The sequence below is a fragment of the Sinocyclocheilus anshuiensis genome, unplaced genomic scaffold, assembly GCF_001515605.1.
Source record: "Sinocyclocheilus anshuiensis isolate Anshui unplaced genomic scaffold, SAMN03320099.WGS_v1.1 scaffold1854, whole genome shotgun sequence".
NCBI classification, from domain to species: domain Eukaryota; kingdom Metazoa; phylum Chordata; class Actinopteri; order Cypriniformes; family Cyprinidae; genus Sinocyclocheilus; species Sinocyclocheilus anshuiensis.
The window spans coordinates 1242427-1260393 of NW_015546040.1; the positions used below are offsets into that span (position 1 = coordinate 1242427).

Consider the following 17967-nt stretch of genomic DNA (forward strand, 5'->3'; position numbering starts at 1 on the left):
AGAAAAAAAAAAAAAAAAAAAAAAAAAAACAGGAAGGAGGCAAAAATCTTTTCACAGCACTGTATGCCTTTCACACATTCAGTCTGTTTTCTTCATTAGTAAAATGCAATTTTGTATAGGAGGAGTTGAATCATGTAGACAACAGGTTAAGTAAAAATATTAACATCCAATAGCGCATAAATGTAGCAAAATGCTCTTCTTTATAGTTATTCTTCTAGCTGATGAGCTTATGGACACTGAATGGTTATTCTGAGGTAAATGTATTATTACGTTGCAATGTTTACAAGCTTTACAGGTTTTCGCAGTTTGAAACACTGAATGAGCTTTTACATGAGACATTTCAGTAAGTTGTACTGTAGGTTTTCTTACAAAATAGGCTACGTTGTGATGTTAATTCATGTTCATTATGTACTATAGTAGTAAAGAGAAAGATATAATGGGTTCACTTGCCGCTTGAACTGAGGCGCCTGCCGCATTAAAGAGCGCCAAAAAAACTTATTCATTGTTTGAATTTCACTATGAATTTGGCATAATTTTAAAGCTGATACTTTGTTTCTTAAAAAGTAACAAAGCTTTAATGGACGGCAAGTGTGCTTCAAATAATATGAAGTTCACGCATTAGCAGAACACAGCATATGTAACAAATGTCACTGTTTTTTGATCCTGACACAAAATGACCAGCTAACATTTATTGACTAATCATTTGTGTCCCTGCAGCACAAAAGCAGTGTTAAGTCGCTGGGGTATATTTGTAGCAATAGCCAACAATACATTGTATTATGAGTCAAAATTATACATTTTTCTTTTATGCCAAAAATCATTAGGATATTAAGTAAAGATAGTGTTCCATGAATATATTTTGTAAATTTCCTACCGTAAATATATCAAAACGTAACTTTTGATTAATAATATGCATTGCTAAGAACTTCATTTGGACAAATTTAAAGATGATTTTCTCAATATTTAGTTTTTTTTTTGCACCCTCAGATTCCAGATTTTCAAATATCACATATCAGCAGCCCATGTGAAAGTGTGAATACTAGTCAGGTGAATCACTAAATAGATTGTAAGAGTAAGACTGATGGAGGGAAGAAGCGCTTCCGATCATTGCGTTCTTGTTAGCAATGGTTACCTCCAAAGAAACACGTGCAGCCATCATTGCTTTTGCATCAAACTGGCCTCACATGCAAAGAAATTGCTACAAAGAATATTGCACCTGAAAGAACCATTTACCGGATCATCAAGAGCTTCAAGAGAGAGGTTCGACTGCAGTGAATAAGTCTTCAGGACGTCTTAAAAGTGTCCAGCAAGTGCCTCAGCAAGCTTTCTTCATAATTTTCTCTGATGAAGCTCCCTTCCGACTGTTTGAGACATCTGGAAAATCGATTGTTCGGAGAAGAAAAGGTGAACACTACATAAGTCCTGTGACGTGCCAACAGTGAAGCATCTTGAGACCATCCATGTGTGGGGTTGCTAATCAAACCAAACAATCCATAATTCTGCCCAAAAACACTGCCATGACTAAAGAATGGTATCAGAACGTCCTGCAAGAGCGACGACTTCTTCCAACGATCCATGAGCAGTTTGGTGACGATCCGTGCATCTTCCAGCATGATGGAGCAGCATGTCACAAAGCAAGAGTGATAAAGAAGTGGCTCGAAGATCATTACATTGAAATTTTGCATCCGTGGCCAGGCAACTCCCCGGATCTCAATCCCATAGAGCAGGGGCGTAGCCATCGTTTCAGAAGTGAGGGGGACAGGAATGTTATATATATATAAAACATTACAATATAACATTTCTGTAATCTATATAACCTACCAGTCAACAGTTTTTGAACAGTAAGATTTTTAATGTTTTATAAAGAAGTCTCTTCTGCTCACCAAGCCTGCATTTATTTGATCCAAAGTACAGCAAAAGCAGTAATGTTGTGAAATATTTTTACTATTTCAAATAACTGTTTTCTATTTGAATATATCTTAAAATTATTTCTTTGATTCGCAGCTGTATTTTCAGCATCATTACTCCAGTCTTCAGTGTCACATGATCTTCAGAAATCATTCTAATATGCTTATTTGCTGCTCGAGAAACCTTTTTTAATTATTATTATTATTATTACTATTATTAATGTTTTTTGAGCAGCAAATCAGAATATCAGAATGATTTCTGAAGGATCGTGTGACTGGAGTAATGATGCTGAAAATACAGCTGCGAATCAAAGAAATAATTTTAAGATATATTCAAATAGAAAACAGTTATTTGAAATAGCCTAGTAAAAATCTTTCAATTTTACTGTTTTGCTGTGCTTTGGATCAAATAAATGCAGGCTTGGTGAACAGAAGAGACTTCTTTAAAAAACATTAAAAATAAGTAAATAAGTAAAAAATCTTACTGTTCAAAAACTTTTGACTGGTAGTGTATAGGCAACTTTCATTTTTCTCTCATTTCTAGCTTTTAATTGGCTTGGAAATCAGATAACTGCTGGACAATAACCAATAATAATGATTTGTTTATATACTACAAACACTTTTTTATCACATAAACACTTGCCTGAAAAAATGCGGGGGACGAATTTACGTGATATTAAAAGTAATCTACACCCCTGCCATAGAGAACCGGTGGTCAGTCCTCAAAAGGCGAGTGGACTAGAGCTGTAATCGGGCCTTAAAAGTTAGGCCCGACAGAATTCGGCCCAAGCCCGACAAGTACATTTTGATTGACAGCTTTTTAAAAGCCCGAACCCGTTTACAGCCCGACATTATTCAAATGTGCGCACGCACACAGCTCTTTTGCCGTTTGTTAAGAATGAGTAATTTATACATGTTTTAACAATTTATTCATGACTAACGTAGGCTATAGGCCACTTGGAAGTTGGAACAAAGAAATAAAATAAGTCCTCTGTAACATCGTAACATCTCAGCACTCTAAATAGGCCTAGGCATACACTTAGCCTATAAATAGGCCAACGCGCCAATAAAAATGAGTCTTTCTTAAATTAAATTAAGATCAATTCTAAATTAAGATGGGTATTTGGCAATAATGAAATTAAGATAAAGGCTCCGCGGGATTTGCTTCGCCACTTCTCTCCACAATCCGGCCTCTACGACGGTGAATAGCAGCTGAAATTTAATAGAAGAATAATGCCAACATTAGCCTATATACTCTGTCTACATTATGCATTTAAGACTCAATTAATATAGTTATAATTTGAAAAACCTTTGATACAAATTAAGCCCGAACCCGTCGGGTCCGGGCAAAGATCTTCAGCTCTAGAGTGGACAAGCAGAAGCTTGTGATCAACTCTGAGAACTAATAAGGCAAGACTGGATCGCCATCAGTCAGGATTTGGCCCAGAAGCTGATATCCAGCATGCCAGAGCGAATTGCAGAGCTTATTAAGAACAAGGGTCAACACAGTAAATATTGACCCATTATATATTTTTTGCCAATAAAAGCCTTTAAAACTTATGATATGCTGGTCATTGTTTTTCAGTATACCATAGAAATATGTGGAAAAATAATCTACAAATACTGGAGCAGCAAACTTTGCAAAACACAAAATTTATGTCACTGCCAAAAATATATATAGTAAAATTCCATACAATTAAAATATGTATTTTTCTGAGCAACAACATTGTTAAACAGCCTTTTTGTAGCCAAACCTAGAAGTTTGTGACGATGCAAAAACAACACGATACAAGACACAACCTACGACTGCAAACACCAAACTAACCTGAACTAACAAGGACGCTGTTAATTTTGTTAATTCAGTGCTGTCTTTAGATTTAAGCCTCCTGAAATATACCAAATGGATCAGGACAAACGTTTGTGTTCCTGCCAAGAAACAAAATGAGATCCAACCTTCTAATGTAATAACAGCTGTTTTAGTGGTAATTATAATATTATGATGCATGATTAACTTCCACAGACTGATGTGCTTCGGTCTCATTTATGCAGCGCCATCTACTGGTGACGAATGGAACGACCTATTGGTCACCGGTTAGTACAGTCCTGAAGAATAAAACTGTTAGTCATGTTGATCGAAGACATGACAGGGGAGTCAAATTAAGTCACATTATTATTTCTATGCATGTTTATTTTTTTGCATAAACTTGTGTTTGTTGACAAGCAGTGGCTCAGTGTTTCAAACCAACAGATCAATTGAACGATTAATATGGTTTAATATAAAAAAAAGTAACAAATACACAGCCTGTGGACACTAATTACCACAAACATATCCCACCTAAACAGTCCCAAAACAACTCACAAACTGAGGTTCCTCCACCAACATTAAGTATGTGGGTCAAAGACGAAAAAGGGTTTAAGCATAAAAACAATAAGTGTAATACTGCTTTAAATTGTTGTTTTTTCCCAAAAAAATGTAAAAGTTTTTTTGTTTAATTTAATTGCAATTTTGTTTTTGTTTTTCTGAGCAAAAAATAAATATCATACATTTCCCCTGATTTTCAGAAGAGAGCCACTAAAATGTCATTCAGTGTAACAATCTTGTCAGGCATATTTACAACAAACAAAAATCAATTTATGACATATTAAACGACTAATTACTTTCACCCCAAATACTAATTAGTCATAATTTTACATTTTTTAAATGTGCCACTATCCTAGGTTTCGCCCATTTGTCAGTAATAATTTTTTACTCATTTAAAACACAATAAAATTTAATATGCTCTCTTATTCTTTTATATATTTTAACATGTACACGTCAGAATAAGCATGTTGTTTGAATTTTTACATAAATATTGTGTTACACTGAATGACAATGTAACATTATTTCAATCTAATTTTAACATTGTATCCTCCAAAAACGTATTTGAAACCTTAAAAGTAGACACTTTAGTTACATTTAATGTGCTTTCTATGGACATAAAATCACTTTTGTTCATTTCTTTTGATGCGGACATCTTAATGTCTTTGACCCATGTATACTGTGGACTTGATTGGAAACACCAAATTTACATGAGAACAACGAAGAACTCCATTCTCACAGCAAGTGAGAAAAATGAACAAGCCACAGGAGTTTGATGCCATCAGTCAAACTCAACATATCTGAAAACAGCTGAGTCTGATCTCGTGGTTGATTGATAAGGAAGTTTCAGTCGTACTGAGCTCACGATGTCTCACACTTCAACACTTACGAGAAACGGACAGAACGCAGACAAGCCTCTGCTAGTTTCAGCTCAGTTTACACCTGATAAATGAGACCTCACTGCCTTAATAGTAGCGTCCGCTAAGGTAAGAATCACTGTTAATATTGCATATACAGTAGTCAACATTTGAAGTGGATCAAACAAGTTCATCAAAGTTGCTCTAAGACGAGAACGCATTTTGGTTTTAGGCTTTAGATGAAGGTTTTGATCCACTTCAAATGTTGACTACTGTAGTTAGGGTTATGGGTTTGTATTAAACATCAGTAACTTGTAGCACAGCGTTTGTTCTCTTTGATTCCTCAAATCATGCGTCTTGTTAAACGTTAACGTTAATGGAAATAAAATGTAAAAAAAAAAAAAAAAAAAAAAAAAAAATTTTTTTTTGTTGTTTCTGCTCCTTTTAACCAAGTAATTTGAACAAGCATTACAAATATTTTTTGCTCTTTTACGTCAGCTGTACTTCGGCAATTTTTGCGGATGGATATGGTGGTTTTCGGGAAAAAAATTGCCTTTAATCGCCACGTCGGAGCAGGTGTGTCACGCTACAAGAAGTATGAAGAATTTCAAACAAAGCATATATCACAAAAACATGTAATTTGACCAAATAAGTATCATGTTTTTGTCAAGATAACAATATAAAATAAATAAAAATTAAATGAATGAATTAAAACCAAAATAAAAACTATATTACAAGAAAATGACAAAAACAACAAAAATTACTAAAACTTTAATTCAAAATAAAATGAAAAAATAGCTAACTAAAATCAGAAAAAAATAAAATGTAATTATTAGAAATGAACGTTTAAGGAAATAAAATATAAAATAAAGTAAAAAGTAAAATTATTAAAAAAAATTGTCAAGACAACAAAACAAAATAAATATATAATAAATAAAAATGTAATAAATTAACTAAAACCAAAATAAAAACTATATTACAAGAAAATGACAAAAACACAACAAAAATGACTAAAACTTTAATTAAAAATAAAATGAAAAATATAGCTAACTAAAATCAGAAAAAGAAAATTGTATTATTTGAAATGAACGTTAACGTAAAAAATGTAAAAAAATAAAATAATTTTACTTTTTTTTATTGTCAAGACAACAAAAAAATAAACAAAATAAAAATTAATAAAAATTAATAAATTAACTAAAACCAAAATAAAAACTTATTTTACAGAAAATCACAGAAAAAGAAAATGTAATTGTTTGAAATTAACGTTAAAGGAAATAAAATGCAAAAGAAAGAAAGAAAAATAATTATAAAATAAAATAACTAAAAACCAAATGAAAAACTATGACATTTTAAAAAAACAAAACAAAAATGACTAAAACTTTAACTAAAATTGTTATATAAATATATATATTGTTTGTAAAGACTATAATAGTATCTTAATGATACTAAAATAACACTGGAGGATTCGCACAGAAGTTTTCAACAAGTTTACATGAGCAAACGCTGCTCATATTGTCTTCAAAATAAATAAATAATTAAATTCTAATATGTTGGTAAGTTGTCAAAGATAGTATAATTTTAAAAAATACCTCTGCACTCAACTGAGCCTAGACCTCATGAAGTATTCACATTTTCTGAACTGCATATGCAATAAACAAAGTCAGTAAATCAGTGCAGCAAACTATATTTAGATTGTAGTTTCATGCTGTCCATTAATGTTGCAATCAAATCGAAAGGCAGAGTCAAGCTTAAACCCTCCCACTGATAGGTTAAAGCACAGAAACACTCCCCCGGTGAGTTTTTACACTCCATCAGCGCCAAAGCTCTCAGATCTAAAGCTCTCGGAGTCAATGCATGCAAGTCGACCACAGCCTTGTAAGAAGGTAAGACACACTAATAAATCTCAACTATAACTAATCTGTTAGACTCTAAATTAATAAGCACAAAATCATTCGTGTCAGAGAATTTAAGTTCGCTGAAAGGCTCTCGTGGAGCAAACGTGTTCTAGATGAGCAGCGCTGTAGGTGTGTTCGCATACCAGGAATGCGTTATGGATGTGTGTAAACAGGTTGTGAATGGGAGGACAGCTTTGGGTGAAATAATGCTACGCCTTCAGGTGATAAAGTTAACATTCCTGCGACTCACTGTTCCTAGGAACACGCACAGCATCACGTCGCATGACCTCTAAACTTCACCTGTATCTGCTAGTGCACTGCAAAGGTGTTCAGTCACTGATAAAGCACTGATGAGGTAATTCTGTATCAAAAGAGTCCCCTATCAGGTCTCTAGATATGGGATTTTTCGCCTGTATTCTGGTCAAACAAGTAAAAATTGTGCATCTGGTCACTCTCAGATGAGCTGCAGAATCATTCATGTTTGCAACTCACATGCTGCACTTATGCAACTTTAGCATTTAAAGGGACAGTGCATCTAAAAACTTACATTGTGACCCTGGAGCGCAAAACCAGTCTTAAGTGTAAATTTTTCTAAATTGAGATGTATGCATCATCTGAAAGCTGAATAAATAAGCTCTCCATTGATGTATGGTTTGTTAGGATAGGACAATATTTGGCTGAGATGCAACTATTTGAAAATCTGGAATCTGAGGGTGCAAAAAAATCTAAATATTGAGAAAATCATCTTTAAAGTTGTCCAAATGAAGTTCTTGGCAATGCATATTACTAATCAAAAATTAAGTTTTGATATATTTACGGTAGGAAATTTACAAAATATCTTCATGGAACATGATCTTTACTTAATATCCTAATGATTTTTGGCATAAAAGAGAAATGTCTAATTTTGACCCATACAATGTATTGTTGGCTATTGCTACAAATATATCCCAGCGACTTAAGACTGATTTTGTGCTGCAGGGTCACCCTCAAGTTGTTCCAAACATGAATGAGTTTCTTTATTCTGTTGAACACAAAAGAAGATATTCTGAAAAATGTTGACCATACCCTAAAAAAAAAAAGAAAAAAAAAAAAGTAATTTATTTAAAATACATTTATTTCTACTTCAAATCCATTATTGACATATCACTTAAGACTTACAGCTATTAAATTATAATTGAACTTTAAATGCATATTTCTTAATATTATGTCTAAAATGTGTTTTAATGTCTCTTTTGATGAGGATTGTATGATCTCTGTATAATATCAGTCTTTAAAATGCAAGATATTTCAAGTGTACCTTCCAATAGTTCCACTTTAGCACAATCAAATATACTTATCTTTAGTAGGACTTGAGCACAATTAAAGTGCATTAAGTACAAAATGAGTCGTTCCAATTTATCAATACTACACAAAATAAATGGATTTCAAATACATTTTAGTATTTTTTCACTAGGGTAGGCATTGACTTCCATTGTATTTTGGCTACCAGCAACTGTTTGGTTACCAAAATTCTTCAAAATATCTTATTTTGTTTAGAGGTTTGAGCACATCACTATGTTTATTATTTTTACATTTCTACACCATTTTAATCTGTGGGCGGTTGCACAGACTGCTTAGACTAGTCTTACAAGTTTTTCTTTAAGACTGGTCACGACTTTTATAAGTCGGTTACATAATGTAGACTGGTCTGAAAAGACAGACTGATTAACCCTCGGTTAACTGCGAGTTGGTCAAACTAAAGTCAAACTCCAAGTTAAGTCTTAAAGGGACAGTTCACCCAAAAATTAAAGTTCTGTCATCATTTACTCACACTTGTATCGTTCCCAAACCTACATGAGATTCTTTCTTCTGTTGAACAATTACTTTTGTGTTGAGCAGAAGGAAAAAACTCGTACAGGATTGGAACGATGTAAGTGTGAGTAAATGACAGAACTTTCATTTTTAGGTGAACTGTCCCTTTAAGATTGTGGTTGTGTTTATGCAACCGCACAATGTTTGTGCTCCCTTACAGTGTATTTTAGTAGCAGTAGTGTAGTTTTTAATGCCATGTCAGCAACTGAGGCTACTTTCATGGCAAGAAACGAGTTACGAAATATATATACAGTAACTATAAAAATATAAACTATTAAAAAAGGTAACACTTTAGTATAAGGACCAATTCTCAGTTGCTTATTAGCATGCCTGTTATTATCATATTGCTTGTTTATTAGTACTTATAAAGCATTTATTCTACATCCTAAATACCTAAACTTAACAACTACCTTATTATTAATAAGCAGCAAATTAGTTTAGTGAAGCAAAAGTCTGTTAATAGCGAGAATTGGACCTTATATTGAATAAAAATGTTGCCTAGTTGCATTAAAACCAGGAGAGTCTAATAAAGCATGTTTAATGGAAAGTCTTGCAGAACATGCAAGTTGAGTCTTCGCCTTCCAGCAGAAATGCATGCATGTCCTAAATGACATCTGGTGACCTAAAGTGTGTTTTTATTCATATAGCACCTAGTTTAAATAATGCAGAAAGTATTGTGACAAGGCCATACTTGATTTCATTGAAAAAGCATTTCATAATGTTTCTGAAAAGAGGAAACTGCATGCAACTTCCTTTATTTTATCGCCAGAGAACATATAGATGTGTTTCTCAAGCATAACGAAATGCTTTCCATGAACATGCACCGCGTGTTTTCCAGCAGACTGCACACGTTTCGCTGACAAAAAAAATATGCATCATAATTTTCGTCAACAACATTTTTTTTCACAGACGATCACAAAATAAAAACTCTTAGAATGAAAAAAATAATAATTCAGAAAATCTACTGACAGATTTGACGAGTATTCATGGTTACGTCTTAAATGAATATAAACTGTTGGGAGAATATCGCCAGTATATTGATAGTTTTAATATACAGTAGTTATAGATTTAAAGGGGCAGCAGCCTCATTTAGTTACTGTTGTCTGTGTCCCTATTGTTAATGAATCAACAAAACAAAGAGAGAAAATCACTCACAGCACTTTAGTAGCCCTAATAAGGATTGAAGAATGAAGGATGCTGTATGAAAGTTGTTGTAAAGAATGCATATTATATAACCATTGATATTTCATTGGAAAGAGGACCATGTTCTTGTTTCTTTATGAGAAGTGGTTTTATTTAATTTTGAGATAAAGACACAGGAGTTGTATCAATATTGCATGTTCAAATCTTAATATCATTCATATTACCAGGTTAATAGAAGTTTTCTCCAAGATATATATTAGTGGTGTCAAAATAATGCAGGCGATTAATTTTTTCAGTTTAACGTGTTAAAAATATTTAATGCAATTAACGCAGGGGCGGAGCTAGGGTTGGCCACTCCACTCACAACTACTGCTTCTGTCACTTTTTCTCTTGACAAAAGTACATTTAAAAACGGTACTGTGCTCAAAGCGTGTACTCTTCAATTGCACGCACAAAGGCAGCGGCGCACGCTGTAGCCTTTATCATTTCATATCAAATTGCGAAATAAACGACGTGCATGCGGTGTCATGGTCAGTTAAGTCATGAAGTTACAAAAAGGCGACTAAAGCTGCCTTAAAACTGAGCATGCATGTAATATATTTTATATGAGTCACATTTAAGAACGGTCTCTCTCATCTAACACACCCGACTGAACTCGTCAGCTCATTAATAGAGACTTTAAGACCTGAAGTGGGTCAGAAAAGGTAAAAAGAGTTGAGAGAAAATACGATGCGTGTTAGATCCGCGTCACGTTCAGCAGCAGCTCTTAAAGTAATAGCAGCCAAAACAACCTAATAACCAGCTGCTGTGATGTCTGTTCATCAAAGGACAAAGAAAAAAAAAAGAGGAAAAAATAACTTTTATAGCTTTAAGGATTCATCCATATTTAATTTAGAATTTAGTTTTTGATAACTTCAATTTCAATTTCTGTATATTTCTGCTGAAGGACACGGGTAAATATGACATTTACAAATATGGGGGGGGGCAATTTTATAGAGACATCAGTATTATTGGTATCATTGATACTGGCCTTCAGTCATAAAAAAAAGATGCCATTAAGAATACTTTCCGTACCCACTGTATATATAAACTATGCCACGTATAATTATATACAATTATAGTGCGTCTATTTTTAAACAGAAGATTTAAATAAGTTCCCGGGTTCGTAGGAACACAGAACTCGCTTCTCCATTGTGAATAAATCGCCATCCGAATCCATGAGTTTAGAGGTGATATGTAAATGTATTTCTACAGACATCCATATGATAAACAACTGTGACCCTGGAGCACAAAAGCAGTCTTAAGTCGCCGGGGTATATTTGTAGCAATAGCCAATAATACATTGTATGGGTCAAAATTATACATTTTTCTTTTATGCCAAAAATCATTAGGATATTAAGTAATGATATTTTGTAAATTTCCTACCGTAAATATATCAAAACTTAATTTTTGATTAGTAATATGCATTGCTAAGAACTTCATTTGGACAACTTTAAAGGCGATTTTCTCAATATTTAGATTTTTTTGCACCCTCAGAGTCCAGATTTTCAAATATTGTCCTATCCTAACAAACCATACATCAATGGAAAGATTATTTATTCAGCTTTCAGATGATGTATACATCTCAATTTAAAAAAATTGACCCTTATGGCTGGTTTTGTGCTCCAGGGTCACAATTGCGGTCCGAATAGGGCTTAAAACTAAAACTAAAATGTGCTGTCTAAATGAACACTGATGTGAATTTTCCCCTGTATTTCCACAGAGACCCAATGTCTACCCCAGCTCCGGACACCTCCAACCACACCAACTCCACCGTGTACCCCAGCGAGGGCATGCGCGTGCTGCAGATGGCGGTGACCATGATGATCTTCATCGTAGGCGTCTCTCTAAACGCTCTGGTGGTCTGGGCGCTGGGGGTTCGAGTTTGGTGCCGCAACAGAGGAGTGACCTGCAAAACGCAGAGCGCCGACAACTTCCGGATCTACGTGGTGAACCTGGCGCTGGCGGATTTGGTGCTGCTGTTGCGGACGCCGCTGATGCTACCCTACTTAGCGAACCACTTCACTTGGACGTTGGGGGAGCCTGTGTGCAAGCTGGTGATTTATTTGCGATGCCTGGGATTGTACGCGAGCGCGTTCTTGCTGTGCGCCGTCGCGGTGGAGCGCTGCTTGTGTCTCCTCAGACCAGTTTGGGCTCGATTGAGACGCCCTCGTTGGGTCGTGCCACTGGCTTGCGCCGCAATATGGGTGTTGGCGGCTGTTTTCGCCGCTCCATACATCGAAACAGCCAAAGTCATTCTCTGGGCAAACCGTGAGGCTTGCATTGAAAGCGATTTGGGAGTAGGGCAAGCCTTAAATGTGTTGGAGACCGTGGCGGGATTCTTGCTACCTTTGGTGATCTTCTTGTCGTGCAATATCGCCGTGATATTTTGCGCAAAGAAAGCCGAGAGCACAATGTCTTCCCCAACCTCGCCATCCGGACCGGGTTACACAACCCACCGTCTGACCCGTCTCTATCGCGTACTCTTCCTCACCATGCTCCTCTTCCTCACCTGCTGGGTGCCGTACTTCACCTGCCGCTTTCTGAGGGCCTTTTCTCACGATCGGCCCGACTGGAAGAAGGTCAAAGAAGGAGCGATTGGCGCGGCGTACGTGGCGCTGTTTCTGGTTTACATAAAAAGCGCGCTCAACCCCGTCTTGTATGTGTTCGCGGCTCGCGGACTCGGCCGCACGGTTCGCGCCTCGCTGGTCTCGACGATCGAGCGCGTCTTCAACGAGGAGCTGTCGGAGTCTTTGCGAAGAAAGTCGTTGCGAAGAAGAGACTCTGAGTTTTAGGATCCGAGATCGAGATTCCAGACAAATGAAGAACACTGACTACAAGCAGAAAACACGCACAGCATCTCGAGCGATCGACTGAGGCTTCAAGTTTTAATCTTGGATTTAATTGTGATGCATTGCATTCAAGGAACTTAACTTAACCCCTAATGCAAGGCTTTCCTTTCTGTAACTAAAGGCGGGTCATTTCAGGCTTAAATTAAGCATAAAGAATTTTCTCTTATATTATGCAAAAGAAATGTGCCCTACACGCTCAGGAAAAAAAAAAGGTACAAAAGCGGTCACTGTGGCGGTGCACTTTTGTACCTTTTAGATACTATTATGTACACTTTAGGTACTAATTTGGTAACAATATTGACTTTTTAGGTACAAATGTGTACCTTCTGAAGAGGTACCGCCCCCCCAGTCACAGCTTTTGTACCTTTTTTTCCTGAGTGTACATAGAAAGTTTTCACCCAGATTATTACCAAAACAATCTCTTGGATTTAATTGTGATGCATTGTATTTAAGGAACTTAACAGCAAATGCAAGGCTTTCCTTCCTGTGACTAAAGGCTGGTCATTTCAGGCTTAAATTAAGCATAAAGAATGTTCTTATATTATGCAAAAGAAATGTGCCCTAGACTCTCAGGAAAAAAAAAAAGGTACAAAAGCTGTCACTGTGGCGGTGCACTTTCAAAAGGTTCACTTTGTATTGAACACCTTTTGTGTGTTCACACTTGTCATGTTTGGTTGTTTTTTACAAGTGTGAACGCATCCTTAGATACTAATATGTACACTTTAGGTACTAATTTGGTACCAATATGGACTTTTTAGGTACAAATGTGTATCTTCTGAAGAGGTGCCGCCCCCCCAGTCACAGCTTTTGTACCTTTTTTTCCTGAAAGTGTACATAGAAAGTTTTCACCCAGATTATTACCAAAACATTTAAAATAAGAGCCATTCTGTAACTGATATGATTGTTTTAATCTAGGATTTAATTGCGTTGCATTGTAGCACTTGCATTTTAGGAACTTAAGAGCAAATTAAAGGCTTTCTGGTAATTTAAGGCTTAAATTTAGCATAACTACTATTATGCAGTAGTAATGTACCTTACATAGAAAGTTTTCAAACTGAAAGTGCAAACTGAATTCCAGCGCTTGATATTGCAGCATTAATGCATGAAAGGAATGTCATTTCTGTGTCTAGTTCTCAATGCAAACTTGTCATTTTCAAATAAACAAGCAGTTATTTTGTTTATCAGCCGTCGTCTGCGTGTAAAGTTTAGTCAGTCCAGGGCTGTGTCTCTATGAGCTGCTTGCACTGCATCCACCTGTTTATGTGCGAGCTCCAGAAAGGCCCTCACATCCTCGAGGACAGGGGCCTTCTGAAGCGCTCGAACCACCGCCGGCGGATTGGGGACGATCTTCATGAGGTGCTCCTGGAGGACCAAACACACGGGAGTCAGTAAATCACGGTTCATGGAGGTCCTTTTGAAGACCAAGTAAAGAGATCTCATGAATAAATTGAAAGGAAAGCAATGCATCAGTCTCATAAGTTCGCAACACTTCAGTTTGAAAACACAACTTTCAATAGACCTCCATTACTTTGTAATTAATTTAACAAAAACCAGCTTCTCGAATACTAGATATGGAAATAATTTTGATGCACACTGCAGAAAAGTGATGTATTTTGGTTGTTTTTTTTTTAAGATATTTTTTAGTATTTTAGATTAGAAGTCTTGTCTTCTGAGAAACGTGACCCTGGAGCACAAAAACAGCCATAAGGGTCAATTTTTCTGAAATTGAGATTTATGCATCATCTGAAAGCTGAATAAATAAGCTTTCCATTGATGTATGGTTTGTTAGGATAGGACGATAATTGAAAATCTGGAATCTGAGGGTGCAAAAAAATCTAAATATTGAGAAAATCATCTTTAAAGTTGTCCAAAGGAAGTTCTTTGCTATGCGTATTACTAATCAAAAATTAAGTTTTGATATATTTACGGTAGGAGATTTACAAAATATCTTCTTGGAACATGATCTTTACTTAATATCCTAATGATTTTTGGCATAAAAGAAAAATGTATAATTTTGACCCATACAATGTATTGTTCGCTATTGCTACAAATATACCCCAGCGACTTATGACTGCTTTTGTGCTGCAGGGACACAATTTTATTAAAATTAAGTGAGTTGATGAGTTGATTAAAACAAGAACAAACATCAGTCAATTGAGTCCGAAAAATCTTAATTCAAAGGGAAAACAGGTTGTCCTTCACAAATGACAGAAATGTTTTAAGCATAAAGTCACTTCATTTTGCTCAGAAAACCAGATTAATCTTATCTTCATTTTGCAACTTAAGTAAATGCATCTTGATTTAAGGACGTTTAAATATTTATATTGAAAAGCAAGAGAAATTTTTTTTTTACAGTGAATCCAACATTTGTTGCCTTTATTGACGTCATGAATTTAAGACTTTCTGCTATGATTTAAAAGCTTTTAAGGCCCTAATTTGTGGAAAAAGTAAGACCTGCAGAAACCCTGGAAATTCAGCAAACGCTTCAAAACAAAACGACCTGCTTGACCTGATTTAAGCTGCAATTACGCCTAAAAACAACCATTCATTTTGGATCCCAGTCACACAATTGTTGCAATTAACAAAAGCATATTGTGAATCACTTGCACAACATTTCCAAAAAGTAGGTGTTGAAACCACTTTTCCTGAAAGCATTGCATCAAGTCTGTCTGTATAACTCTGTTAATGTTCCATATAAGGTGAAGGCAAGTTTCTCAACATGCGATTTTAGTTCTTTACACGCTATAAGCAGGGGTCGGCAAGCCATTTTTAATTTTTCTGGTTAAGCACTGTGCCAATACGCCAATTATATCCATGCTGTATTTATACAGCACATAATTTTTAAATGTTCAGATAAAAATCTGTATTTGATTATCATACAAATAATGCAGATTCTTAAACATTTCCGAAGCATTTTTTAATTAATTGTTTTTTTAAACTTTTCAAAATCCAAAGTTAGTTTATTTTATTGTTTAAATTACATTTTGAATAACAGATTTACAGTGTGACCCCACTGAACATCACTGTATGTGTGTGAACACAACAGCGTCATTGTGATTCGTAACACCTTAAAAACTACCAGCATTTTTAGCGGTCATTTATTTATTGCTAAGAGCAACAAATGTAAAAAATAAATTCAATCGCATAGCGTGCATGAAGCTAAGCAGGATTTAACCTATGCGAAGGTCAGAAACGTACCTTTTCGAATCTTTGAATAAATTGAACAAACAGGATTCGCTGTTTCGAAGCATTCGAAACGCCACACGCTGGCGACGCCTGCTGGTCAAAACTGTGTAACTACAACAAAAACTCAGTCCAAAGAAATAACATGCATACAAACCCATTGTAAGCATTTTATTTAAGTTATTAGTTTAAATGCAATTAGCAAATCATTAAATACCATTGAGGAATACGAACCACTGATGTTTTGAAACATGATACATTTTGAAACAGTTGTGACGTTACGAAGCCTCGTTTACTGAAATCACGTGACTTTGGCGGTTTAATACGCGCTCCGAACTATTGATTCGAAACAAATGACTCACAAAGGTTTCTAAGCTTCACTCGGCTGATTCATTAACCACAAACTAAGCATTAAGGCTTTTAAGGCTAACTTGTCAGTACCGTTTCATTGATTAACAGTGACACTATAATTCAAAACACTACTTTTGGTCATAGTGATAAAACCAAAAGTGAATCCCAAAGCGATAAAATCAAGATTGATATTACTCAAATCGCAACCAAATGAACAAAACAACTCATAGGTTATCTTTTCTATGTCCCACTTCACCCAAACTCAATGCAATGCAACAAACCTGTGATGTCTAATGTTTTTCATTAGTCTCACATTTCTGTAATACAACGTTTTGTTGTTTTAATTGAAATCAGCATTAAAGCAGCAAACAATAGAATCCCATTTCCACCACGGGAATAAAAAAATGGAAAAGGTAATAGACTTTTTAATGTCACAATTAAAACGTTTTCCTTGCAATTCTGAGAAAAAAAGTTCAAAATGTGAGACGTAATCTCAGAAATAAGAGATATAAATGCAGAATTGAGTTATAAACTCACAATTCTACATTTATAACAAGTAATTCTGAGAAATAAAGTCTAAAATGCAAGATATAAACTCTTGCAACTAAAGCAGAATTGCATTATAAATTCACAATTTTGTAAAAAAAAGTCACAACTGCAAATTGCGTGCTTACAATATAAAGTCCAAGATATGAACTCATAATTGCAAAGGAAAAAAAGTCTGAATTGTAAGATAAAAAGTCACAACTTTACCATTTTTATTTTTTTATTCCATGGTGTTAACAAAAAGTCAGAACTGAAAGACATAAACTTGTAACTGCAATAAACAAGTCAGAATTGTGAGATAAAAATGCTCAAATTTGTTAGTGCCGTCAAACGATTAATCGCGATTAATCGCACCCAAAATAAACGTTTTTGTTTACATATGTGTGTGTACTGTGTATATTTGTACATATAAATACACACACACATGCATGGATATATTTAAGAAAAATATGTTAAGTTTATATATTTAATATATTTATATATGATATAATTTATATGAATTTAAATATATACACGTAAATACATGTAAATATTTTCAAAATATATGCTGTATGTGTGTCTTTATATATACACAGTATACACACATATATTATGTAAACAAAAACTTTAATCTTTAATCACGATTAATCATTTGACAGCACTAAAAATTTTATTTATTTTATTCCGTGGTAGAAATGGACTTCTATAGTAAATAAATACTAACAAATAAATAATTGTAAATTAATGCGTTACAGTAATGTGAAAATTGCTTAACTGTCAAAGAAATACATTTATAATGCAAACAAACTTAAGCCCTATGAACAAAAACGTTCTAAAACCTCATCTGTGAGCCTGGAGCACAAAAGCAGTGTTAAGTCGCTGGGGGATATTTGTAGCAATAGCCAACAATACATTGTATGGCTCAAAATTATAGATTTTTCTTTTATACCAAAAATCATTAGGATATTAAGTAAAGATCATGTTCCATGAAGATATTTTGTAAAT

General features: G+C 34.8%; 2 protein-coding genes across 5 annotated transcripts in view; one reads left to right on the forward strand and one right to left on the reverse strand.

The window, feature by feature from the left end:
- Positions 1-13275, forward strand: part of LOC107698922 (C3a anaphylatoxin chemotactic receptor-like) — a 27720-nt gene extending 14445 nt beyond the window's left edge. Inside the window, exons 1-2 of one of the 2 annotated variants that reach the window (XM_016500061.1) lie at positions 6859-7006; positions 11775-13275. In XM_016500061.1, the coding sequence (XP_016355547.1) occupies positions 6978-7006; positions 11775-12846 (1101 nt within the window). In that variant the 5' untranslated portion in view covers positions 6859-6977 and the 3' untranslated portion in view covers positions 12847-13275. Of the gene's footprint in view, positions 1-6858; positions 7007-11774 lie in introns of those variants that run through there. The other variant, XM_016500062.1, reaches the window with a different exon arrangement.
- Positions 13276-13792: 517 nt separating this feature from the next.
- The window catches only part of LOC107698923 (centromere protein Q-like), a 12649-nt gene continuing 8474 nt past the window's right edge, over positions 13793-17967 (reverse strand). For all 3 annotated transcript variants that reach the window (XM_016500064.1, XM_016500065.1, XM_016500063.1), the window contains exon 9: positions 13793-14265. In XM_016500064.1, the coding sequence (XP_016355550.1) occupies positions 14113-14265 (153 nt within the window). In that variant the 3' untranslated portion in view covers positions 13793-14112. The remainder of the gene's footprint in view (positions 14266-17967) is intronic.